Genomic DNA, 25,384 nt, shown 5'->3' on the forward strand with positions numbered 1-25,384 from the left:
ATTAAACCCAGAGCACATCTTTGCAATGCCACTTGCCCTGGAGTGGGAATTTTCTGTTTCACGGTCAACTGATTTTGTACCAAAATGCTTCTCCATTTTTCTTCCTGTTAAGGCTAATAATTGCTGTTATTTTTTCCTTCAGTGAGCTCCTGAGAGCCACAGCTTTGCAATTTGTATCAGTGGTTTTCAGCCCAGCTTGTTCTTGTGTCACAACACAAAAGCACACATGGAAAAATCCTGCCCTGACCTTATAGTATTTAGGGACCTACAGACCCTTGACAGCTCTCTCAGACCTGAGAGCACAAGCTGGCCAGGATGCAGTTCCTGGAGAACTGGTGGCTTGTCTTTGCCATTTTCCTTTTGCTGAGGGACAAGCTGCCCTCCCCACAGGAGATCAGGTTTGAATCTTCAGGATTCATCAAGGGGATACCAGGGTCTGTGTAAGTTCCAGAGCCTTTTCTGGCACTTTGAACTGCCCTGTCTGTGCTGTTACATCTGTGCTTTCTTCCTTTGCCTTTGGCAGAGGGGAAAAGGGTGACTTGAGTGGCAGAGAGTGAATTCAGCCACCCTCTCCTAATGGCTGTCTGCATGAGGTAGGCTAAGGACAAACCTTGGGAAATCATGTATATTCCCAAGATTGGCAGTTTGTTCTAAGCAGCCTCCGTGGCTCCTGTGTGCCTTGGGACAATTTCTTACACATCTTTGTGAATGTTTGTGAAAATCAGAAGACAAGGCTATATTTCAACAGCCCCTCATGCAGCAGCAGTGCTGGCCCAGCCCCACTCCTGCAGCTGCTCCATGTGCTCCCCAGCTCCTCCCAAGTGTGCAGGTACAGCTGCTCTTGCTGCCAGGCAGCGAACTAATTTGGGAATTGAGCCAGATTAAAAATAACTCAACCTGAAGGAAAAAAAACACACGTTTGCTAAAGAAAATGTGAGCAAAACTACAGCCTGTGATTCCTTCCGCCTGTTACTGGGGCAGTGGAGAGAAATATGGAATTACCATTAGAGGGGTGTGCAGTATTGGTGATGCAAGACAGGGCTAATTTAATGCTGAGAAATAAAAGGAGAACATCCAAAGGATTAAGACTGTAGCAGAACATGCCATAAGCTGGGCTGGATGATATACCTGTAGCCTCCAGGGGCTGTCATTTGGCACAGGCTGTTCAGTTCTCCCAGCAGTGCAGACAGTCTCAGCACTCTGATCCAGGCTTGGGACTGGCAGCCTGAGGATCTGTGTGGCTGAAGGGTTCTCAGGGAAGAAGCTATATCACTGCTCCAGGTGGGCTCAAGGCAGGATGTTTATGGTGGGTGTTCCTATCTCTGCAGTCAGTATTTGGCACCTTTACCTTGGCATCTTTTCCACTGCCAGCTTGTTACTGTCACAGCTCTGTCAGTTGTGTGTTCCTGGGGAAGGGACCTGTTTTGGCCACAGGCAGTTTGGGTGCTATGCATGTCTTCTGACATCCAAATTTGATTTAGCAGCTTGGATGGGTCCTTTCTTCTTCACAGATTAGAAGGGCTGAGAGCTGTTTTTAGAATTCATCTTCTCAACTTCTAATTTTGGGGTCTCCTCAGCTCCACCTGTATGAAGCTAAAAATCATTCCCAGCAATACAGTGCTGGGTGTCCCAGATGTACATAATTTCATGAGGAAAACCTTACAGCTCATCCAGTTTCACCCCCTGCCATGGGCAGGGACACTTTCCACTATTCTAGGTTGCTCCAAACCCCATCCTACCTGGCCTTGGACACTTCCAGGGGCAATCTGTGCCAGGGCCTCAGCACCCTCACAGGGAAGAATTACTTTCCAATATCCCATCTAGCTCTGCCTTCTGGCAGTGGGAAGCCATTCCCCTTGTCCTGCCCCTCCATGCCTCTGTCTACAGTTCCTCCCCAGCTCTCCTGGAGCCCCTTTAGGCCCTGGAAGGGGCTCCATGGAGCCTTGCCTTCTCCAGGTGAACTCCCCCAGCTCTCTCAGCCTGGCCCCAGAACAGATGCTTTTGGAGCATCTCTGTGGCCTGAAACCATTCTTAGCCTCAAATTCCCAAAACAGTGCTGCACTTTGTCTTCCCAGCCTCAAGCAGCATCACTCTCATCTCTCCCTTTCAGTTCCCTTTCCCAGCATCCTGCTGACAACAGGAGCAGCTTGTAGCTCCACGCTACAAGCTTGTAGCTACAAGCTACGAGCACTGACATAATGGAATGATGTGCATGGCTCAAAACTTAATAAAAATCCAATTCCAGGCCAGACAGGGATATTACATTCGTACACAATTGCATTCTCCATCACTTTTCTTTCCTAGGAGAGATTCATGAGCAGTGCCAGAGCACACCAACAGCTGGGTGAAACTATGCCTTGTCAGCTTCCCTTGGGTACACAGGGGTAGTGGGCCCAGGGTGTCACAGTGGGGGTCTTGGGATGGAGGTGTCAGGCTGGGGATCTCAGGAGGGGGTTTCTGGATGGATTCTCAGCATGAGGTCTTAGAATGCAGTCTGGGATGGGGATTCCAGGATGGAGTCTCACAATGGGTGGGGTGTCAGCATGGCTTCACAGGGGGGTCTCATGATGGGATCTCATCATGGGTGTTCAGGATGGCATCTCACGAGGGGGGTTTAGGATGGGGGGTTTCACAATGGGGTCTCATCATGGGGTCTCAGGGGAGGGTTCAGGATGGACTCTCACAATGGGATTTCGTTGTGGGGGTTCAGGATGGACTCTCACAATGGGATTTCGTTATGGGGGTTCAGGATGGACTCTCACAATGGGATTTCATTATGGGGGTTCAGGATGGAATCTCACAATGGGATTTCGTTGTGGGGGTTCAGGATGGGGTCTCACAATGGGATTTCATTATGGGGGTTCAGGATGGAATCTCACAATGGGATTTCGTTGTGGGGGTTCAGGATGGGGTCTCACGAGGAGGGTTTCCGCCGTCGACCTTCTCAAGATGGCAGCGCCCTTCCCGTGATGGCGGCTCTCCGGGGCGGGTCACGTGCCGCGGGGCGGGTCACGTGCCGCGGGGCGGGCGGGGAGTCCCGGCACGTGCCGAGCGCGCTCACGTGACCAGGCGCGGGCGGTGCTGAGGGGCGCGGCGCCCCGCGGCGGGGACAGCGCCCCGGGCCCGGCGCTCAGCGGGCACCGCGGCGGGGCCCGGCCTCGAGGGGCTCGTTCCTCACAGCGTCGGCTCAGAGCACCCGGCAGGGGAAGGAACTCACCCTCCGCCTGCCCCGGAGGCGGTGCTCCGGTGCCTCCGCCCCTCGCCGGCTGTCCAGTCCCGCAGCGGCCGCTCGCACCGGAGCCACGGCCTGGCCTTGCTTCGCCACGCCCGGTCCCTTCCCCTTGCGCCGGCCACCGGGGCATTCGGGCTTTCCGCCGCCTCCCGCTGCCCCGCCATGCCGTCCAACAAATCCGTCTCGGACGCGCCCATCGTCCAGTTCACCAACTGCCGCATCCTGAGGGACCACCAGCTCCAGAGGTGAGGCGGCGGAACCGGCGCTACCACGGTGCCTGCGGGCACCAGGGCTGTCTGGGGGTATCGTGTGTCTGGGTGCCAGGGCTGCGGGGCTCCCGGACAGGCTGCCGACCTGGCCTGACACCTGCAGTGCCGAAAGACGGCCGCCAGTTCCCCCTGTGCACCGGCTATTGCCCTCACCCTGCCGTGCTCTACCATCCCATGTCCCCTCTGCCAGATTCTGGAGGGAGATGGGGCGGGTGTGGTGTACGGTCCCTGTTGTTTTGCCTCTTCTGCCAACCCCCTGGTGCTTTGGCCATCATCACTACAATCACCTTTGAGGAGCAGCCCATGAAAATCCCATTCCTGTGAGTTTTGTAGAGCCGGAGCCAGGTAGAGAGGGCTGCTCGCTGTGCCTCAGCTTAAAGAGCAGCTGTGCTCTGGCAGACATTGCAGAGCCTGTGGCTGGAGGTGCCGGTGGGATCCACTTTGCTCAGGATCACTGTCACTGGGGCATGGCCACCTGCTCCGTGTGCTGCAGATGGCACCAGAGCTTGCTGTTGTGACTGTCCCTCCAGGGAGGACCTGTGGGTGCGAGAGGGGAAGATCCTCAACCCAGAGAAACTCTTCTTTGACGAAAAGGGCTCCGCTGATGTCCAGCTGGACTGCAAGGACAGCATCATTGCCCCAGGATTCATTGATGTCCAGATCAATGGTACAGTGAAGCTACATGCACTCATGGACTGGGGACATCCCGGGTTTGTCAGTCCTTGACCCCCAGCCCCACAGTTGGGTGTCCTGTCCATGGCCACATTTCAGCTGCTCAAGGGAGGTGTGAGTCACCCATCCAATGACAAAGAGCAATTTTGCCTGTGGTTGTTGATATTGTGTAAGTGATCTCCTTTGGCCAGGTGAGGGTTTCCTCTGAACTCATTTTTATCTATATTTTATCCTGCCCCTGCACTGGCAAGATGCCTGCCCTACCCTTTCCAGGATGTGGGTGGAGAGGGCAAGACTTCCCATAGGAACAATAACAAATAACTGCAACAGCTCTCTTCAGAAGGAAAGAGGGGCTTATTCTATGGTAGGTAAAGTTGGAAGTCAGTTCCCTTTTCAGCTGGGAATTGTCACATTTTACCCTGCATCAAAATAAAAAGGTTGTGCTTGCAAAACACCGGGGTGCTGCAGGGAAGAGCACTTCATGAGGGCGGTGATGGTGAGATTTGTACTTGTGGAACCTTGGAATGTAGGACAGAAGTGCTGATGGAGCCCTCTGTGTCAGTGCCCTACAAATGGAACATCTCCCTCCAGTCACATTAAGTCTTTCTTCAGTGTTTCTGGGTGGAGCACACCCACTGGGGAAGCAGCAGGTTCACCCCATTTTGTTTGTGGTGTAGGAGGCTTCGGGGTGGACTTCTCTCTGGCTACGGATGACTTCAAATCAGGTATTGACCTGGTCAGTCAGAAGATCCTCTCCCATGGAGTGACCTCTTTCTGTCCTACCCTGGTGACCTCTCCTCCATCTGTGTACCACCAGGTAAGGGGCCTTCTCCTCTCCCATGCGCAGGATGATCAGGGACTGAGGTTGGTATCAGGAGGTGGGTGGGCCAAGACTGGGATAGCTGCCAGGGCAGAAAAGCCATGGGTATGAGGAGCTGGACTCTACCCTGGGTTTCTTGCCCTCAGCCTTTAGAATGCTGAGACAGCCATGTCTCCCAAGTGAGGTCTGCACACCAAGGCTTGGAGACAGCTTTTCCTTTGTGGGCTGTGATGGTCCCAAGTGGTCCAGCTACAAATCTCCCTGCAGACCTGACATTTGGGTCTGACTTGGCAGGCTTGGGGGGCTGTGTCTGTGTTGCCATGTCTGACAAACCCCTTTCTCTAGATTCTCCCTCAGATCAGTGTAAGAAATGGTGGAGCCCATGGAGCAGGAATTCTGGGTAAGTGGATTTGTCCCTCTGTGGTGCTAACCTAGGTTGGCAATTATCTTGTTCACAGTTGAGGTGAAAGAAGTTACAGAGCACAAATAGGGGCTGGAACTCTCAGTGGGAGGGATGCACATGTGGGCACCTTTTCCCTTAGTCTGTGCCTGGCTTTTACCTTGTTTTCTGTCTCTGTACACACACTGCTTGAGCCCCTTTGGAGCCCCTGGAGCAATGGCAGTGGGGTGGGCTTGGACTGGCCAGTGGCCAGAACTGCATCTTCACTGTGCTGAGCTGACAGTTGCCTGGGACATGTTTTGCTGCAGAAAAATGGCAAGAGTATGACAGGAGCAGCAGGTTTCTTGGTCCTTGGCAGGGGGAGGAAGAGTCATGGTTCTTTGTTCCTGTTTGGACAGGAGCCCACCTGGAAGGGCCGTTCATCAGCAAAGAGAAGAAGGGTGCCCACCCGGAGCACTGCCTCCGCACCTTTGAGGCAGGTGCTTTCCAGGACCTGCTTGCTACCTATGGCTCCCTGGACTGTGTCCAGATAGTGACCCTGGCCCCTGAAATGAGGAGGAGCAGTGAGGTGATCCGGGAGCTCACCAAGCGGGGCATCTGCGTCTCCCTGGGTGAGGGCTGGGGCACTCAGGGCTGGGGCATGTCTAATAGTGTCTCATGAATGCAACTGGACCGGGTGGGATTCTGGATGAAGATGACAGACCTGTCACAAATGGGGGCGTTGCTTGATGCTGTCACTCTGTCATGGCAGGGGCCAAAGTTTGTATCGACTTAGGAGCCCCTGCAGTAAACACAAGGTGCTGTTCTAACACAGGGAAGAACAGCAGTCTTAGTTGGAGGTTTGATGATGTGGAAGGGTTCAAACTCTGAAGTTCCACTGCTTTAGGCCTTATGTGACAGGTGAAATCATTTTCCAAAGGTTACTTTTAGTTTGATAACTCTGTTTTTCAACCAGAGGTACTGTAGGAACCTCTCCCTCCAACATCTGACTTCTGACTTAAAACTGGCTGCGTTTTTCTTTTCCTTTGCTTCACAAACTCTTTTTTGTCTCAGATCATTGAAGAAGTTTGGTGGGTTTTTTTTAAGGAGGGAGTTATTCAGGGTGAAATTAAACCTCAAGTGAGAAGGGCATTCATACAGCAGACTATCTCTTATCCTAAAGCCACATAAACAACTCCAGAAAGGCAAGGTTAGCCTACAGAGCTGCTGTCCTGTTGGGGAAACAGAAATTTCTTTCTGGATAGTTTGATTCCCATATGTTTTCCTGGAAGAGTTCCCACTGTTGTGAGGGTGTCCTCTGATAATTCTCTACAAAACATTTAAGTATGTGAGGCCAGCAGAAAGGCATATCATTGGACCTCAAACTCAGCCTGAAGACAACATGCTGTGAGCAAGGCAGCATGATGGAGCCCTCTGTGACAGCTGGAGCTGTGAGCCCTCTGTGACAGATGGAGCCTTGTGACAGCTGTGATGTGAATACTGAAGGAGTTCAGGTGAAGCACCCACCCCCAGAGTCCCCCCAGGTCATGGCCAGACACATCTGTGTCGAGGCTGCACCTGAGATCTCAGGCCGGAGTGGCCATTAGAGCATAGTGCAGTGATGCAGTGTCTTTGGTCCTGTAGGGAAATCAGTGGAAAGATGGGCAGAGGAATCAGGTGTTGGTCTGTGTTCCCAGGTCACTCAGTGGCTAATCTGTCCCAGGCCGAGGAGGCTGTGCAGCATGGAGCAACCTTCATCACTCACCTCTTCAATGCCATGCTGCCGGTGAGTCCCCAGAGGCACCTGCCCTGCTCCAGGGCTGCTTTTGGGCTTTTTCTCCTGCTCCCCATGGGTCTGTGTTCTCCCCAGCTGGTTTTGTACATGCTTTGCAATGAGGTTTTGGCATTGAACCTCTGGCTTCACATTCCTACTGCTGGATCTGAAAGAGAGTCAAGGCTGTAGCAGACTCTTGAGGTTCATCACTGAGAAGGACTAGGAAGTGTTGGTGGGTGAGAGGTGGACATGCCCTTGCTCTGTGCACCCAGACGCCCTCCTGTGTGTGAGCAGCAGGGAAGGGGGGGATTCTGCCCCACTCAGGTGAGACTCCACCTGCAGAGCTGCCTTCAGCCCTGGGACCAACATCAGAAGCATGTGGAGCTGCTGGAGAGAGCGTAGAGGAGGCCACAGAGATGCTCCAAGAGCTGGAGCCCTTCTGCTCTGGAGCCAGCTGGGAGAGCTGGGGGTGTTCACCTGGAAAATAGATGGCTCCAGAGACCTCAGAGCCCCTGCCAGGGCCTAAAGGGGGGCTGCAGGAGAGCTGGAAAGAGACTTTGGACAAAGGTCTGAAGTGCAGGACAAGGAAGAATGTTTCCTCTCTGCCACAGGGCAGACTTGGATGGAATACTGGGAAGAAATTCTTCCCTGTGAGGGTACTGAGACCCTACCACGGGTTGCCCAGAGGAGCTGCAGCTGTCCCATCCCTGGAAGCATTTAAGGTCAGGTTGGATGGGGCTTGGAGCACCCCAGAATAGTGGAAAGTGACGCTGCCCATAGCAGGGGTTGGAACAAGATAAGCTTTATGGTCCCTTCCAACTCAAACCATCCTGTGATTCTGTGATTCAAGGCAATGCCCAGGTTTGCCTGGTAAAGCTGCCAGGCATTGTGTGATAGAGTTGGCAGCTGCATCCCCTGAAGTGAAGTCTCAGCCAGTGTGTCCTGGTCCTCCACAGCTTGTCCCCTCTCTCCCCTCGAGCAGTTCCACCACCGTGACCCTGGCATTGTGGGGCTGCTGACAAGTGACAAGATTCCGGCTGGGCGGAGGGTCTTCTATGGCATGATTTCTGATGGCATCCACACCAACCCCGCTGCCCTGCGCATTGCCCACCGAGCCCACCCCAAAGGTGAGCCATGGCAGTCCCCACAGTGTTACCAGCCACTCCGAGCTGTACCATCTCCCAGAAGAATTTGTGCTGCCCTTGCTGTCTGGAAGGTCACAGCCACATGTGATCCCTCAGTCCTCTTGCTTTGGTGCAATGTGGCTGGAGACGCGTGGTTCCTCTGGGAGGGTCAACAGGGCACAGTGCTTGGAGCTGCAGCAAAATCAGCAGCAGTGTTGACAAGCCCCTTTCCTTGTGTTCCGCAGGGCTGGTGCTGGTGACAGATGCAATCGCTGGCATGGGGCTGGCACCGGGTCGGCACACACTGGGTCAGCAGGTGGTGGAGATCGATGGGCTGAACACCTACATCGCAGGTAAGTGCTGTCCCTCTTGCTGAAGAGCTCGGGACAGTGCTGCCGCTGGCAACGTTCCTGAGGAGCTGAGCACACCTTGCTGTCCCTGTTGGTGTGTCGCAGCGTTTGTGCCATCCTCTTGGGTTTTGATGCCTGGTGGATCTGCAGTGACTTGGCCTTGGGGATAATGAAACTCCTGGTAAAGAAGAGAAATGTGCCACCCTCGTGGAAGAATCTGTCCAGTTATAGCTGTCTGCAACATCGTTGAAAGCTTCATGGCCCAGTGTTAAGGGTGCTAGAGGTTCAGGGCGTCAGTAAGGACAGAGAAATCTTAAATATATTTATTGTCCCTTTTCTTCATTTTAACACTAGCACCTCCTGCTAGCTAAATTCCCTACGTTTCAAATTCCCAAGCAGATGAAGACTGGGAAGATATTTCCGTAAAGAAGCATTCCTTTCTTCATTCCCTTCCTCTGGCAGCAGATGCCTGTGTTGTGAGCTGGTTTCACCCAGTCCAGTTGGTCTGATAGTAGAGCTGGGAATAACACCCACGTACCTCTTCCTGTGCTCCAGCAGGAATTGGCTGCAGGCCCTTCAGCTTGCTCCTCCTGCCACACAGGACTTCTGCACTTCTGGTCCCATTATGCTTCCCTAGTGCTCTCCTTCTTGCTGTGAGCTATGGGTGCTGCTCAGTGCCATCCTATTTCTCTCCCAGGCACAAAGACCCTGAGTGGCAGCGTGGCAACCATGGACACTTGTGTTCGACACTTCCAAGAAGCCACAGGTAAGAGAGCCTTGTCCACAAGCTGCTGCTCCCTATGTTGACACAGGAGGAGGTCTTGCTTTTGCCAGATGTGTCCATTCCACCAGAAACGTTCCCTCTCACCTGAGACATGGTGAGGGCTGGGATCAGTGCCTTCAGATGAGCCCCTTTTAGGAGGAAGTTTAATTTTAACCCGTAGAACTAATAAGAGATGAACTCTCCTGCTTCTTCCTCACAAAACTGAATGTTTTTCTCTTCTCCATACCTCAGGTATTCAGTTTTCCTACGCCTGCTCTCTCCTGTAGGAATATTTCCCTCCCCAGCTCCAGCTGGCTGTGCTGAGGGTGTTCCAGCTTGGGTCCATCAACAGCCTGGTTGGGTGTTGCCTTGTCCAGGGGGATTTGGGCTGCTCTGGCAGTGGGGCTCTGGCTGCCCTAACATCTCCCCAATTCTCTGTCCAAGGGTGCTCGGTAGAGACCGCGTTGGAGGCGGCGTCTCTGCATCCCGCTCAGCTCCTGGGGATTGAACATAAAAAGGGGACACTGAATTATGACTCTGATGCAGGTACTGGTGTGGGCACAGCATGTACTGGTGTGGGCACAGCACGTACTGGAGATGATGGTGTCAGAGCTCACAAGTGCTGGAGCAAAGCAGGGGCTGCTTTGTAAGCATATGCTCATCCCCTGCTTTCGTGGAAGCTGCAGGAAGACTTGCTCCACCTGAGATATGCTCTGGGCTTTTGCTCCAGTGTTTTTTTCCTTGGATGCTGGTGGTGTTTGGGAAACCCTTTGTAGTGCCCCCTACATTTCAGCTGAGCAGAAAGCAGAGCTGCCATTTCCAGGATTGCACTGCAGTGCCGTCCTGGGGTGGGGAGAAGCCCTTCCCCAATGACCTCAGCTCCCCCCAGCTAACTCCAGCAGCTCCATTCTGACAGCTGCTTTCTTTCTCTCTTGTCCAACACAGATTTTCTACTGCTGAATGACAGCCTGTATGTGCAAGCCACGTACATTGCCGGTGAGGAAGTCTGGCGACAGGATGTGTCAGGCATGTGACACTGGGCTGTCCCAGTGCCCTCCAAGGCTCACTGACACTGTGGTTAGCAGCTCTGGCAACCACCCCACTTCTCTCTTTTGGTTTTTTTCTCCAATTCCTTCCTGGAACTCCCTCGATGGAGCATCATACCAAAGAGCTGCATTTTCCAGCTTCCAGTTACAGCCATGCCTGCCACGAATTTGTTGGTGCTCAGTTGGTGATATGGGGAAAGAAGGCAGCTCTGTGCTGGCAAGGAATGCCAGTCCTGGAGTGACCTACAGGACTGCACAGCTGACCTGCCCCCCAACAGGTGCTTCTGTCACCATCTGACAGCAGTGAGGAGTTCTCCCAGCCTTTGCACAGTTTATACAGCACACACTAACCTACTCTGTACCTGAGGCAGGCTCAAGCCATTCCAATTCTTCTGCCAGCTGTTTGCTTCACTCCCAGGCAGCCATGACTTGTTAGACATCAGCTTCCACCAGCTCAGCTTGCAGCTCTTCCCATAACAAGGTTTCTGTTGTGTAAGCAGAAGCTGAGGATCATATTTGGATCTCCTGACAGCCCTTCTATCATGTCCTCAGAGCAAGGCTGCCACAGCTTGCTTACTCGGTGCCCTTGTGGGCCTGAATCCTCAGGGCAGAGATCAAACCCAGGAAAACCAAGGCATTGCTGGTCCTTTGTGCCTTTTCCCTGCATGGGCATTGAGTCCACAGAGCTGGAGATATGGACAGCATCCTACCACATAAAACAATGTTCCTTTCACTCCTTGCACTGTGTGGATGGGTTCTGCAGGCTCTGTGCCAGCCATACCAAGAAGAGTCTTTGCATCGCCTGATGGGTTTGTGCATTCCTGAGGCTATGGATGGGAAGCTTTGCTGTAGGGGATGCATCCAGATTGGTGGTGACAGGCTCACAAGCCCTTAGTCCAGCTCAGGCACCAAGGGAGAGGAAAACTGCGGTGGGATTCTGGCCTTTCAAGATAGATATGATAGCTCATTATCTTCTCCAATACTTGACTGTCGCATTTTTTCCTGACGCTGGGACACTTGTATACGAGGGCTGAGGCTGATTTCGACCCTACTCAACCACTCAGAACAAGCCTCAAGATAAAGTCGCAAAACAATCTTGGATAAGCCTCAAACCACTGAGATGGTTTTTGTAATGAGGAGAGGGCTCAGACAATGGCTAAGTCTCAGCGAGGGTGGAGATTTTAAGGCAGACAGAAGTGTACTGATTTTTCCAGTACCATTTTATAATCTCTAGCAGCAACATTTGGAAGTGCTTCCCCAGCACTTTAGAGCCCATTCTGTCAGCCTTGGAAGATTTCTAACATCAACTGCCAATGTCAAGAGAAATTACAACCTCCATGGTGTGAAACGCCAGATCCTGTGCAGTGACACGCTGTGCTGCTGCAGTACTGACCTCACAGGGATCTTCCGGCTGTTGTTGGAAACAATCCAATAGGGAAAAATGCCTATGAAACAGGGTGTCTAACTTTTTATTTACAAAATTAAATAATCAAAAGGAAATCTAAAATAGAAATGGGATTAGACAGTACCAGTAGGTGTGTATTAACCTTTTTTGCCTGCGCTGGTGCTTTCTGGCATGGTCTCTGTCAGGCTGGCATGTGAGGGGCCAGGGCTGGTGTGGGCGCTCCTGCGGGGATTTGGCCCAGGGAAGGTGGCACGGCTCCGTGGGCACACGTGTGCCCAGCACAGTGCGGGGCTCAGGGGAGCGGAGGGAGGCGCGGGGGTCACAAACGCACGGCCCAGCCGGGCGCTGGGCACTGCGGCCCGGCGGGAGCGCTGCGGGCGGCTTACACCGGCCCGGCCCCCACCGCCCTGAGCCCGCGGCCGGCGGGGGAGGCCCCGCGGAGGGTCCGGGGGCTCCAAGAGGCCCAGAGCGGTGCCGGCCCGGGCGGGGCTGCTCCCGGGGCCCACACGCGGCCCGTGACCGGAGGTGGGCGGTGCGCGGGGGCCGCGTCTTCCGGCGGCGGCGCGGGGAGCGCGGCGCGGAGCAGGTAAGGCTCCCACCGCACTGGGCCCGGGGACAGCGCCCGCAGGTGCTCCTTAAAGGCTTTCCCTGCTCATCTCCTTATCCTGAACATTCTTCGTTCCCAGTGTTTTAGTGTGCCTTGTCCCCAGGCGGGCTGCAAACCTTAACGCCCACCGCTTATCAAGAGGCAGCACATGGGGCTTGTGTTTAGGCTAAAGATAACTTCTGTTGTTACCAGAGCTGTGCTAAAGGGAAATTTCCTGCTGTAGAGACATTTTGCTATTGCCTAAAATTCAGGAAAATGAGAAGTCTTCCCATTTGGGCCTTTTAAAAAGGGACAGGTGGAGAAGAAGATGAAAAAAGAAATTTGTGGGAAGTCCTGACTTGCCAGGAGTGGCGGGGTTTCCTGCTAGTAAGAGCTGTAATTTTCCTGCTAGTAAGAGTTGCAATGCAGAGGGCTCATGTTGGTGCCCTCCACACAGGACGACGTGTCCCTGTGCTGTGTTGATTTATGGTGTAAATGAACTGTTACACAGCACACCTCCAATGTAAAGACAGGTCTGATCTTCTGTGAGAGGGGAGGAGGCCTCAGAAAACTCAGTTTTGAAGGTGAGAGATTTGTGGTTCTAATCATTCTGCCTTCCCCACACGATGTCCAAGGCTCCCCAAGGTGTGTTCCAGGAGGAGCTGGAGTGGTGCATTTCACAACTGGAGGCAGATCTCCATCTCACTCCACACCCCAAACTAGGTATGTTCCTCTTTCCCAGCCCACACTCCCCAATATTCTGGCCTTGGGTGTGATTTAGCAGATGTGGGTATTTTTCTATTCTCTCCTTTATGTTCCCTGTTCTTGTGTTATTTGGGATTTGTTCTAAACACAGGACAGCATTGGGCTTAAAGGACTGTTTCTGGAAGCAGTTTTATCTTTCATTCATTTAGTGTTTGTTCTCCCTGGTTTCTGTATTCTTTGTCATGTTCTTTTTTTCCCATATAATGACTTGTTTGGTTCTGCTACAGCTCTGCCTTTGTTTTTCGTCTTAAGGAAATACTGTGCCAGCATGTCTGGCCCTCAAACACCAGTAGGTTTATTTTTGAGAAGCTTGATCCAGGGCAAAATTACATGAAAGATAAAATTCTGTAAGGTCATAGTTTGATCTCCTTAGTCCACTTTGTAGAGCTGCAGACACATGTCCTGCTGCTGGTCAGTACCTAACATTGGAAGAGGATTGTGAACCCCATGTAAGATGCTCAGGTGAGTGTTTGCTGGTCCACCTGAGGATGGAGCAGTGACTGATAGGTGCCTGCACCTTGTGCTTGAGCATCAGGCTCCAAGAAGAATTAAGGCTTGTGGGAGAGGGTTATGATTGTTCGTCCTGGAGAAGGCTCTGGGGAGACCTCAGAGCCCTTTTCAGTGCCTGAAGAGGCTCCAGGAGAGCTGGAGAGGGACTTGGGACAAGGGAGGGAGAGACAGGACAAGGAGGAATGGGTTCCCACTGCCAAAGATAATGCTTAGATCAGATACTAGGAAGAAATTCTTCCCTATGAGAGTGGTGAAGCCCTAGCACAGCTTACCCAGAGAAGCTGTGGCTGTCCCTGGAAGTGTCCAAGGCTAGGCTGTACGAGGTTTGGAGCAATCTGGGATAGTGGAAGGTGTCTCTGCCCATGGCAGGAGGGGATCAGCTTTAAAGTTTCTGTCCAAGCTATTCTATGATCAGACCATTTTGTTACAAATGTGTCCTGTGCTGCACCCCAGTGCCCAGCAGGAGAGAAGGCAGCTGCTGGAGGGGAAGCAGGAGCTGAGCACAGGAAAGAGGCAGCAGAAGCAGTGCTCTGGCCAGAAAAGGACCCTTTTGCACAGTATGTGACCCAGGAGAGCTGAGCAGTGCTGCTGATAGTACCCAGGCTCTGCCTGGAGTCCCACTTGCTGGAGAAGTCTGGTGAGGAGGCAGATCCAGCATCTAGCCAGGAATTCAGGGTCTGGATCAATGAGTTGTTTGGCTGTTGCACGGTATGCATAAGGCACTCAGTTTACAGTAACTCCCAGGTGAGGGAGGGGGGGCTTTCTCTACCTCTTGTTGTGTAACTGGCCTGGATTGCAGCTAGCCAAACCCCTTGAAATAAGAGTTCATGTGGCCAGGACCCTGACACCCAGATGCTGTGAAGGTACATCTCACTTCTGTCCCACCACGGCTGGGGGTGCATCAGGCCCAGCATTGCTGGCTGAGACAGGGGAGGGATTGTCCCACTGTGCCCTGCCCTGGGGCAGCCTCAGCTCCAGTGCTGCGGGCACTTTGGGGCACCACAATATCAGAAGGGTCTATAGCTGTTAGAGAGTGTCCAAGGGAAGGGATACAAGGATGGGGAAGGGTCTCAAGGGGAAGCTGTAGGAGGAGCAGCTCAGGGCACTTGGTTTGTTCAGCTGGAGGAGAAGAGATGGAGCACAGAGCTCACTGGGGCTGCAGCTCCTCCTGAGGGGCAGCAGAGGGACAGCTCCCATCTCTGCTTTCTGTGACCAGGGACAGAACACAGGGAACAGCTGGAGCTGTGTTGGGGGGTGATTATTAGGCTGGATGTTAGGGAAAGGCTCTTTTCCGAGAGGATGGTCGTGCCCTGCAGCTGGGAGAGGTGGGATGTTCCCATTCCACAGTACCACTCTCAAGTTGTTCTGTGGTTTAAAATAAGTGGAACAAACACTACAAGACTATATTTAGGGTTTCCAAATTGAGGTCTTGGGGACCATTGTCACAGAACAACTTTGTTTTTTAGAGAATTTGTTCTAACACAAAAGTTTTGGATTCTTGTTGTGTTCAGGCTGGTTTGTAGGCAAGAGCAAGAGTCCTGCTTTTGAGGGTATACCCTCTATTTAGATTTTTTCAAGTATTCCAGAGAAGAGACACTGAGTTACGTTCTGGGATTTGTCTTCACCTTGAGGGAAAGATTGCTAAGCTCTCTGTAGCTTCTGTGCCATTACCAGTGCACTTACTGCAGCATAAGAGTCCAACTGTAAATAATAAGCAGTTATGATTTTTTTTCTCCTCTGTAGGAACATCTCACAGTATTTGAGCTTCTGGAAGCACTTGGAGTTTCTTTTCAATTGAATGGTAGTTATGGTGGTATGAACACAGAGTACATTAAGAGAAGAGTCAGTCATCAGCGTCCCATAGTGTGGATTTTAAGGCCCACTGTAAACTGCTTCTTGTCTCTCCTGATGTTTTCTGAGTGGAGCAGAAGAGACCCAACACATTTTCAAGGTCCTGCACTCCCCTGAGACTCCTCTTGCAGAGAAACAGCAAGTGATGAGCAATGAGTTTGGGGATTGTCATCTCAAAATGGATGAGGGTCAGAAGAGCATGGAGAAAGGTGAGCTTGAGCTGTCCCTCAGGGGATGGTAAGATTTGTTCTTTTCTATAGATTTCTTAGGTTTCAGCATTAATTGAGTCACCTCTCTGGGCAGTGCCTTAGAGTGGGAGCTGCAGTGACACCCCCATGGTAGGAAACTGGTGCACTGAGAACACCAGTATTGGTGTTCTCAAACAAATATTCTTTGCCTTTTCTAGGCATGACCCCTGATGTTGTGGAAGTACAGCCAAGCAAGGGGCAGGCTGCAGATGGTGTGAAACAATCTGACCCACCCCCTGAGGTAAAGCCAGAGTTGTTCACATCGTCTGGCAGCAGTTTCCGATTTGATTTTACGCTTTCCAAGACTGACCCAGAAGCTGATCCTGGTGACAGTGGTGCTGAGCAGGTACAAAACAATGTCAGAGCCACTAAGCAGGAGAACTGGAATGGCGCCTTGAGTTTTGCTGCCTCTGGACAAGAACCCAAGTTTGCTTTCAACTTTGCCATCCCAGATGAAGACTGTCCTCATCTTCAGTTACTTCCAGCGAGCCAACATACAGAGCACACAGCAGATGCTTCACTGCCTGCTGAATCAGCAGCTCTGCCAGAGGCTGCAGCCTTGCAGAAGACTGAGGTGACAGGGAATGCACCCAAAGAGGATAGAAGCCATGTCACATCAAAGATCCCCCAAACAGAGACAGCCCCTTCAGATGAGGCAATGAGAGAAAAATCAACAGGAGGTGGAGCTGCCCAGAAGAAGAAAAAGAAGAAACAAAAAACACCTGTCAGTAAAAACAAAACAGAAGAAACTGAGACCAGCAGGATGACAAAGGCAGAAGCTAACAGCTCTCAAAATACAGATACTTCCCATCAGGATGAGAAGACCTCTCAGGTAATTAAATGCTGATGGGATCCCATTATTTATAAACCCTTGAGCTAAAGAGACACTTCACCTCTTTGCACAGACGAACAACTAGCATACTGCCCTGAGATGGAAACTGAAAGCCCACATGTGCTGCTTACATGTTCCAGCAGCTGTTTGCTTTCTCTGCTACACAGCTGAGGAACCTGACCAGAGCAAAGGAAGTTAATGGTCCTTCAGATTTGTGTTGAAAGATTTCATGTTTAGGCTTGTGACAGCTAATCCTGGGAAGCTGGATGCTGTTTTTTCAAGAAAATAAAAATAGGAAATGGAGGTAACTGTTTAGTTGGTGCCAAACTGGTGCCTGTGGGTGCTGAGCCAGGCCCTGTAGCTCTGATGTGTGTGTTGCAGGATGAATTACTTTTGTAGTACAAGGAGCAAAGCCAAGGCACAGAACTGCACCCTGGTGTAGCCAAGGACCTGTGGTAGAACTTAGGGGTGCTTCCGAGAAGGTTCCTCTGTAGGGCATGGCCAGAAATCAGCTGAAGTTGCAAGTTATGTGTAAACACAACATTAAGGCACACCCTGAGGTTTTCTGTTCTGCTGAGGTCTAGGTCTTCATTTTATTTTACTTTCCAGCGCTGGTGTAGGTTTTACTAACAAACAGTGCCAGCTGATTCATACTGTAACACAAGATTGCACAAAACCTTCCTTTTCTTAATATTTTACAAGGAAATTGCACTGAGTGTTCACCTGCCTCTGGAACATTTCATCCAGAGGTCTGCTTCACCTGCAGTCCTACCAATAAACAGTGCTGAGCACCAGAGAAAGAAAAAGTTGAAGGTCAGGTAAAGCCCTTCCAGTCCTTTAGAAGGACACTGTTGTAGGTAAAAGGAGACAATGTGAGGGCATTTGTATTTACATGTACATAACAGTTAAGAATTGCTGCAGTCCCAGGGTGGAGCCCTGTTTCCCTGTCCCACTGCTGAGTTAGCCAGCTGGCTTTGCTCAATGGCACTTGGCTTCCTTCATCTCCATGGGCTTCATCTTCCTCGTCCCTCATGCATTTCTGGTTGAGCAAGCACAGAGGAGCTGAGAAGAAAGACTCAGCTTCTGATTTGGTCCATTGTTTGCTTTTTTGGATTTTGTGCAGGTTTGAGGATAGGGGTTTTTTGTTGTTAATGTTTATTTCTCCCATCTGTAAGTTTCTTTGAAAGCTGTACAGGTTTCCAGAAAACAGCACCTTCTGAATGGCAGCCACATTAAATCCATCTAATAGAGACAGTGAGTTGCAACTAAACATTTGCACAGTGCTTTTAGTTTATCTGATGCAAAACATTAGAGAGAAGATGTCATGAAGTCTATTAAGTGGTCACCAGAACATAATATTTGGAATAGTTCTGACTTTGTGGAGTTCCCTTTCATACTGTGTAGCAACTGCTGCTGTAATTTTTGGGTGATTTACTTCCTCTTGCTCACTGTGCCTCATGTTGATAGCAGTCAGATGAGCAGCTGTGGAAAGAGGTGGACTGGTGTGTGAACCAGCTGGAACTCGGCTTGAAGACACAGAAACCCACTCCAAAGCAGGGTGAGCATTGAAGTAAAGAAGAGCTCTCTCCTGGGGCCAGCAGTGGCAGGAATGCAGGGACAGAGCTGCAGGGAGCCTTAACCTGTGTGCTGTTTCTCCTTTGCTGCAGCTGAGGAGGCTCTCAGGGCAATCAGGACACTGCGCAGTGAGAAGGCTCCACTGGTGAAGAAGCGTCAGCTCATGAGAGCCATGTTTGGAGACTACAGGAAAAAGATGCAGGAGGAGCTGTGCAGAGAGCTGAAGCTTATGGAAACAGGTAGGAGAACTTTGCATGGTGAGGAGGAGAAGAAAGGGGTTCAATCCTGCCCTATGCTTTGCAGACTGAGGCCTCACTATATGAGATGACTGAACATCTCTTATTTTTTTCTCCCTTCTTTAAGCTGCAAAATCTGCCAGGATCGTGGAGTTGAAGGGAAGCATCCACAAGAAGAATGGTCAGTTCATCCGCAAGTGCTTGGGAGCTTGCAGGAAAAGCCAAGGTTCAGCAGAATCCCCTTCAGAGTCACACAGGACACTTAACACAGGCTTATTCAATTCCACAACTCCCCAAGAATTTCGCTTTAATTTCTTCTAGAAAAGTGACTTTGACTAAAAGTGTGCCAGATCTCCTGTAAAGTGAAGAATGGTGGAAAAGTGCTGTGCAGTAGGAAATGTCGTGCATGAATCTCTGGATCTTCTTCCAGGGTGCCTTATCTAGAAGTTTAAACCAGATCTGCCTGTTATGCATATGACCCCAAAACTCAGCATACATAATTGTGTGCTCCTCTGTGCTCACGCTGGAAAGAGGCGCCTTTGAAAAGGTCAGCAGTGTGGAAGGATCTGCTTTCTTTCCTGTAGAATTGACATCAACTATAGAATCTGTCTTCTATACCATGAGATTTTCCCTTTCTCCCATTGCTTTTAAATAGAGCAGAGCCTTTCTAGCAGCTGAGGTGGCAATGCATATGGCAGGGAATGGTTTGGAATCAAGATCCAGAGCAGTGGATAGCTGGGTGCTCCCACTCCCCAAGTCTGTGTGAATGCAGCTTCTGGCATCCAACAGATACCAGCAGTGTGTCATCCCTGACATGGAGGAGCACGAGCTCAGGGTCTTTGGAGAAAAGTGAATGAGACCCATTTTTGCTCATTCATCTCTTTCACTGACAGGTGCAGACCTAGAATAAAACTGCACATCATGATTTAATCCAGCCTAGAGATGTAAAGAGAGTTGTTTCTAGGAAAACAGGGAAAAATTTTGTTGCTGAAGCCAGGTTCTGGACAGCTAGGAAATATGTACAATCAGCTCTTAAATAAAGTTAACTTCATAAGTAGCTCAGTTACAACCACTAGTGCCTCAGAAGGAAAATTAGCTGCATGCCAGCCTTGGGTGGTGGTAAAATAAACTGTCACAGCCCAAAGACTCTCTTCCATTTGATTTGTATTAAATTTTGGCTTTTTTAATGTGTGTCTCCAGTCAATACTGCTTGAGTACTGAAGCCATCTCTTAAGTTCATGCAGGAGGTTTTTCCCACCAAGGGTAAAAAAACACTGAAGGAAGAGAAGTGCTGTGAAAGGCTACATGCTATCAGGTATCCCTAGGGAGCAGTGCTTTCCTGCCTTTTATAGTCCAGTTGGCCTGTGTGAAAAGTGGGAAATAGTGGGAGTGCTGAGAGCAGCTGAGAGATGGTGAAAAACATTGGCTGTGAAAGACAAAAACCTGATTGTTGCTCTAAAAAATTGATTTTATTACTAAGCTCTGATGGCAGGCAGTTGCATTTGCAATACTTCTTAATTTCTTTTAAATTAAAAAATTTTAAAAGAATATTTTAAAGAATTCCTGTCTGGGCATAAGAAACTGAACCTGGATAACATATATGATGAGGAGAAACAGGTAACATATATGATGAAGAGAAACATGGAGAAATGAATTTGTCTTTTGGAAGTCAGTAGATGAAAACTGGAAATCGAGGTTGGCACACTTTATTTGCCAAGGAGCACAGCTGTTACTTTGAATGTGTAGAACAATCTTAGACAGTATTTTTTTTTAATTTCCAGGATTTTACATTCAGCATACAAAAGCTGTGTCCTTGACATGCTTTTCATGTTTTCACGCTGTTTACTGAGATTCAAGAGCATTGTCTACATGACCTTGGAGCTACAGCTGTTTGCTTCCCTGGCTGGTTATGCAGGAGATGTCTAGGAGGTAGTTATTTTTTTCGTTGTCATGTCTCAGGTAAAGCTAGAGCTGCCAAAACATTATAAAATCCTTGCTGTAGAAAGCTGCAGAAGTATTCTGGAGAGCATTCTTATATAATTGCATCATGTTCATGCTGCTCATTAGGCATTCACAATTAAATCAAAGATACCAGTGAGGTGGACGTTTGGTGTAACCTGATCCAGCACTTATCTTCAAAAGGGTCAGAGAAAACTCCATTCTAAAATGAGAACAATTCCTGTGGTTTTCCAGAGATCTAAATAATGCTGACCTGTAAAACCAGTTCCTTTTTCTTTTTCTGTTCCTTCATTACTGGAAGATTTAATATATGTGTTTGGGAAGGCAGATGTTCATCAGTGTGATACATCGTGCCATGTCGGCTCGGGTCCGCGACTCAGCCGTGGAATCTTAGACAAAGCATTTTGCCTTTTTCTGTCTACTCCCTGTGTTTGTAGTCAAGGTGATGCCTCCTGAGTTTTTGACAGATGTGCCCAAGTCACTTCACTAGTGATCGTATCTTGAAGAGGTGTCTGAAACTACAGCAGTCTGTACTTCACCTTTAAGCTTTGCTGTATTATATTTGTTTGAAAAGAAGCAAGCAATGATATTAGAAGTTAGGAAATGCCATGGCTCCTTCACCCATCCTTTTCCCCTTTTACAGGGGCCACAGTGCAGTCTTAGTAATGTTTTTTAAACGCTGTGTTTTCCCCTTTTAGCATTTCTTTAGGATTTCAGTGCTATTTAGGGTTTCAGTGATGTCTCTTCTTACAGCAGTGTCGGGTTGGGATCAGGGTTTTGCTCTACTAGTAACTGTAACACCTATGGCTGGAGGTTTGGTCTATGCCCCAAGGCATTAATGATGTATAGCAGCGAGGAGGAAGGGAGATACTCTGATCTACCTGGACATCTCTGACCCACTGTTCTTGCTTTAAGGAATGTATCTCAGTTTTGATAAAAAGTTGAGCTCAATTCTGACCTGCCTGTTTCTGCATCCTCTCCTCAGCTTTGTGCCTGGCTTTTGAGTTTGGTGCCACCAGGGTGACTGGACTGGGAATACTGTATCTCTTTGCTGATTTGCCCCCTAAATGTAGAGCAGCAGTGCCAGGCCCAGGCTTGTAGGCAGCAAATTGCTTACAGAAGTATCCAGCACAGCTGTGAGCTCAGGAATGAATAAAAGACAAGGCAAAAGGGGATGGGAAGTACCACAGTGCTTCTAGATCAAAACCTGCTTCACAGCATCAGTCTTGGAGACCTAGAAGCTGAGGATCATCTTCTAAAGAGAACAGGGGGTTACAGGAACACTGTAACTTATCTCAGACCATTCACTGTAGCAAAGCAGGGGATATGTCTCACTTTTGGGAACAAAGTGAAGAATTTTAGGGTTATTTCTGTGGCAGGGTGAGGCCAAAAATACACACAGAGGCAGCAGAAATCTGGGTGTGATCTCTGCTCCTTTTAGGCTTCTGTAAACAGATCCCCTGAGAAAAGGTTAGGAAATGCAATCCCATTCCAGACAGACTCTGCCTTCAAATGGAGACCCTGCCTTCAGGGGATGGCCTGCCAGCCCCCTCACAGGCTGGCCCTTGTCCCAGTTGTCATTTTGGCTGTTACCCTGGACACTGAACATTCATCAGACATTTGTCCAACCCCTTCTCCTGAGCTTAGTCAGTTGAAATGCATTTACTTCTCTTTGGGCTGCCCTTCTCTGAGTAACCAGGGGCCACAGTCACCAAGGAATCGCCCACAAAGAATCTTCAAGGGATCCGTACAGAGTTCAGCTGGAATTATTTTCAGAATCCCAGCAGGGACTTCCTCTCTCAAGACCAGAAAGAAGCCAACATTGGTCCTGCTGATCCTATGGTTGAGGTGACTGATGTTACCTTGTCTCACTTTGGTTTTCTAGATGCTGAGACTGTGGACTTAGCATCCAAACACTCCTAAAGGATAACACATTCTCTTCATTTGGGGAGGGAAATCCTAACTTTTCTTTGAATTAGGAAGAGGAAGAATTTACCATTTCAGGAAAGACATCAACTGGAACATTCTAACAGAAGGAAAGTTAAAGATCAATTAACCTGCAGCTCCATAACATAAAAAGAGGAGAGATGCTGCTATTTTAAGACCATACAGAACTGTGCCAGATGATCTTGTATTTTTCTGCTGCTTAAAATTTTTCTGCTGCTTACTGTTTCTGCTGTTTTCATCTTTAGAACTGTGGAATGTTTGTAAGACATGCTACTTTAGAAAATCCAGCAGTGACATCCCCAGTCATTTGATTCCTGGCACCAGTCCTCCTGTGCATGCTGGCAGCTGGGAGTTCTGACTACTAGCATTTGATCCATGGTTTGGTCCATTTGGCTTATTCCAAGTACATCATCAGGCATGACCAGCTCCTGGTATCTCACCACCATAAGGGAAGCAGTCTGGGTTGCTTATCTCCCATTATCATCATGCTTGTTCTAATGAAACAAAACCCAGATGTGGAAGAAGCCAGGAAGGAGAGGAAAAGCAAACTGTCCCTGCCACCCTCTTCTTCCCCCAGTAATGTTGGTAAACAACTGGAGTAACCTCAAGAAGAGCTGGATAAGTATCTGGAGAAGCTAAACCATGTCTTCTTTGGCACAGAAGCCAGAAAAAGGTATGGCCACCATGATCAGAAGTCCCTCCATTGCAGAAGCACAGATGTTGTGTCAGAAACTAAGAAATACTCAGGAAGGGAGGTGGGACGTTCTCAGCATCTGTCAGGCTACACAAAAGTTCAGGTAGGAGACTTAAAATGAATGTCAGACTCAACCCAAGGTAGAGTTCTTGGCTAAGGTGGTTAATCCTGGCTGATATAGTGAATCCTGATGAAATGCATAGTCCGTGAACTTGGAGGGGGAAGAGGTGGGAGGAAGTCTTGCTATTTTGAAGGTAATGCATTCCTATTTTTGCACTGCTTAATTCAACAATACACAGTCTTCCAGAGAGAGTTCTGTGACTTGTGTGGTATATGTTACACGTGAAATATGTAAATGTTGGCATTAGCATCTATGCATGTGTGTGTGGCTATTATGTAAATTACTCCCTCCCACAGAAACAGGCATAATTTCTTACTTCAAGAAATTATTGTGCAGCTCTTCAGCTGTTACAGATCTCCCACTTTCCCCTCACACAGCAGTGTTTTGCCAGTTTTCCCAGCTAAGGGTCTGGCCCAGTACAGTACAGGAGCTCTGCAGACATTTATCTAGAGGCCACTGAGCAATAGGAAATACTTCAGGAATTTTTCTTCTGTGCACAGTGATCATGCAGTGTACTCTGTAAACGTGAAAGGCACTATTGGGAACCTGCAAAATTCTCTTTGCCTTGACCAAAGCCCTTTTTTAGGGTCTGAAGCAATGTGGGTCTCTATATTTTAATTATTAGCTTCATTGCAATACATCAGATTTTGCCCTTGAGATGACAGTTTTCATGGCAGCTCCGTGAGGCTGTGTCACTTTATGCCAGTAGCTGTTTCTCCCACTTCCTCCCCATACAGCAGCTGTTTCTATTCTTCATTCCTGAGACATGGATCCCTTAGTGCCATTGCTCCAGTGTCATGGAGCACCTCCTGGGTGTGGGTGGGAGTGCCAGCATGAAGCCTTCAGCACAGAGGAGACCTTGCTGTCAATAATGATGCCCTGCCCGAGAATCAAGAGACAGATGTGAACAGCCTTTGCAGTGAGCTGGGATGTTGTAACTTCCTAAATCCTCCAGAGCTGCCTGAGTATCTGACGGAATTAGCACAGCCAGTTGAAAGCAGAGGGACAGATACACAAAATGTGTGTGTTTTTCGAAGCACATAGGCAGGAAGAGTAATTCAAGTTTACTTAGTAATTCAAATTTATTTAGCAGCCAATTTAATTTACTGAAGAAGATGCTAATTTATTAGATCTGCTACAGATAAAAAAATAGCAATGATTTTTCATTCTAGAAATGGATCATGTTGCAAAGTAACGGCGTTGGCTTATTTTTCTGCTATGGTTAAAGATGTTATCAGAATACAGACTGGGGAGAAAAGGTGCAGTGATCACTTTTAACACAGTTTAATCTAGTGCTAGCTAGCTTCAGGGAATGTTCACTTGCTTAGAAAAAGGAAGTTTTCACACACAAATCACAGCACAGTTCATGCTGGAAGGACCCACAGTGGCTCATCTGGTCTCACCTCCCTGCTCAAGCAGGGTCATCCCAGAGCACATGACACAGGATTGTATCCAGATGGTTCTGGAATATCTCCAATGAGGAGAGTCCATCCCCTCTCTGGGCAGCCTCTTTGGTGCTTGCTCAGTGCACAGGAAAGTTCATTCTCATGTTCAGGTGAAACTTCCTGTGCATCAGTTTCTGCTTTGCCTCTTGTGCCATGGCTGGGCCCTAGAGCAGAGCCTGGTCCCTGCTCGGAGCCCTTCCTGCAGACAGGGACAGACAGGGATTTTTTTGTTATCCATTAGACTCATCTAAGCTTTTGCCTAGTAGGGTAGAATTCATATTTTCTTAAGAATTCCTATTTGTTGCTATACCTTATTATCTAAAAATCCTTTCTAGATTCCCCCCCATTTCCCACTTCCTAGCTGTTCTTGTGGAAACTGGGCAGTCCACTCATTAGAGCCAAAACAGGAGCAAATGAATGGATTCAGAAGTGCAGGAGGGATAAGATGGGTGTCTGTCACACACAGCAAGAGTGATAGAGCAGTAAGCAGATTATTTGGGAAATAAATTTACTCAGAGGGTTTCCTGCTTCATTAAATTTAATCAGAGTTATTTTTCAGGTTGCTTCAGAAGCAACAAGAAATGAATGGTGGCAGATGGCAGAGAGGCGTGGGCCTCCCACATGCTGGAAAAATAGATTGCCAACCAGTCTGCAGGATATGCTATGGGTGGCAGAGCACATGTGCCCACTGGGACAAGGCAAGAGGTGGAGCTCTTTGCATAACAGATATGGATTTAGAAAACCCACAGTGCCAGCTTTGAGCCCGACAGGAGCGGGAGGT

General features: G+C 49.4%; 1 protein-coding gene across 9 annotated transcripts; it reads left to right on the forward strand.

Annotated features, from left to right (window-relative positions):
- The first annotated feature begins 3,007 nt into the window (after nucleotides 1-3,007).
- AMDHD2 (amidohydrolase domain containing 2) lies at nucleotides 3,008-23,349 on the forward strand. Of its 9 annotated transcripts, none has more exons than XR_005630243.1 (17): nucleotides 3,008-3,477; nucleotides 4,032-4,168; nucleotides 4,851-4,990; nucleotides 5,339-5,393; nucleotides 5,792-6,004; nucleotides 7,070-7,158; nucleotides 8,129-8,273; nucleotides 8,516-8,623; nucleotides 9,318-9,386; nucleotides 9,828-9,929; nucleotides 13,056-13,143; nucleotides 13,559-13,647; nucleotides 15,439-15,755; nucleotides 15,953-16,626; nucleotides 18,094-18,184; nucleotides 18,294-18,440; nucleotides 18,565-23,349. XR_005630243.1 is itself a non-coding variant. In XM_039732665.1 (11 exons), exons 1-11 carry the CDS (start codon nucleotides 3,395-3,397, stop codon nucleotides 10,415-10,417), a joined length of 1,230 nt encoding a protein of 409 aa, XP_039588599.1. In that variant the 5' UTR covers nucleotides 3,015-3,394; the 3' UTR covers nucleotides 10,418-11,957. The 9 variants fall into 9 exon arrangements, 4 of the variants coding, with proteins under 4 accessions (XP_039588602.1, XP_039588599.1, XP_039588601.1 ...); XR_005630244.1 differs by having other exon boundaries at nucleotides 18,097-18,184; XR_005630245.1 differs by lacking the exon at nucleotides 18,094-18,184.
- Nucleotides 23,350-25,384: the final 2,035 nt, after the last annotated feature.

This window comes from Passer montanus, unplaced genomic scaffold (assembly GCF_014805655.1).
Source record: "Passer montanus isolate IOZ18808 unplaced genomic scaffold, ASM1480565v1 scaffold8, whole genome shotgun sequence".
Taxonomy (NCBI): Eukaryota; Metazoa; Chordata; class Aves; order Passeriformes; family Passeridae; genus Passer; species Passer montanus.

What these genes read in the sequence shown, in the direction of transcription:
- AMDHD2 (XM_039732665.1), top strand. Translation starts at nt 3,395, where the DNA reads ATGCCGTCCAACAAATCCGTCTCGGACGCGCCCATCGTCCAGTTCACC. An exon ending in TCTTCAATGCCATGCTGCCG is followed by an intron (nt 7,159 to 8,128) that starts GTGAGTCCCCAG and finishes CCCCTCGAGCAG; the next exon opens with TTCCACCACCGTGACCCTGG. An exon ending in GAATTATGACTCTGATGCAG is followed by an intron (nt 9,930 to 10,328) that starts GTACTGGTGTGG and finishes TGTCCAACACAG; the next exon opens with ATTTTCTACTGCTGAATGAC.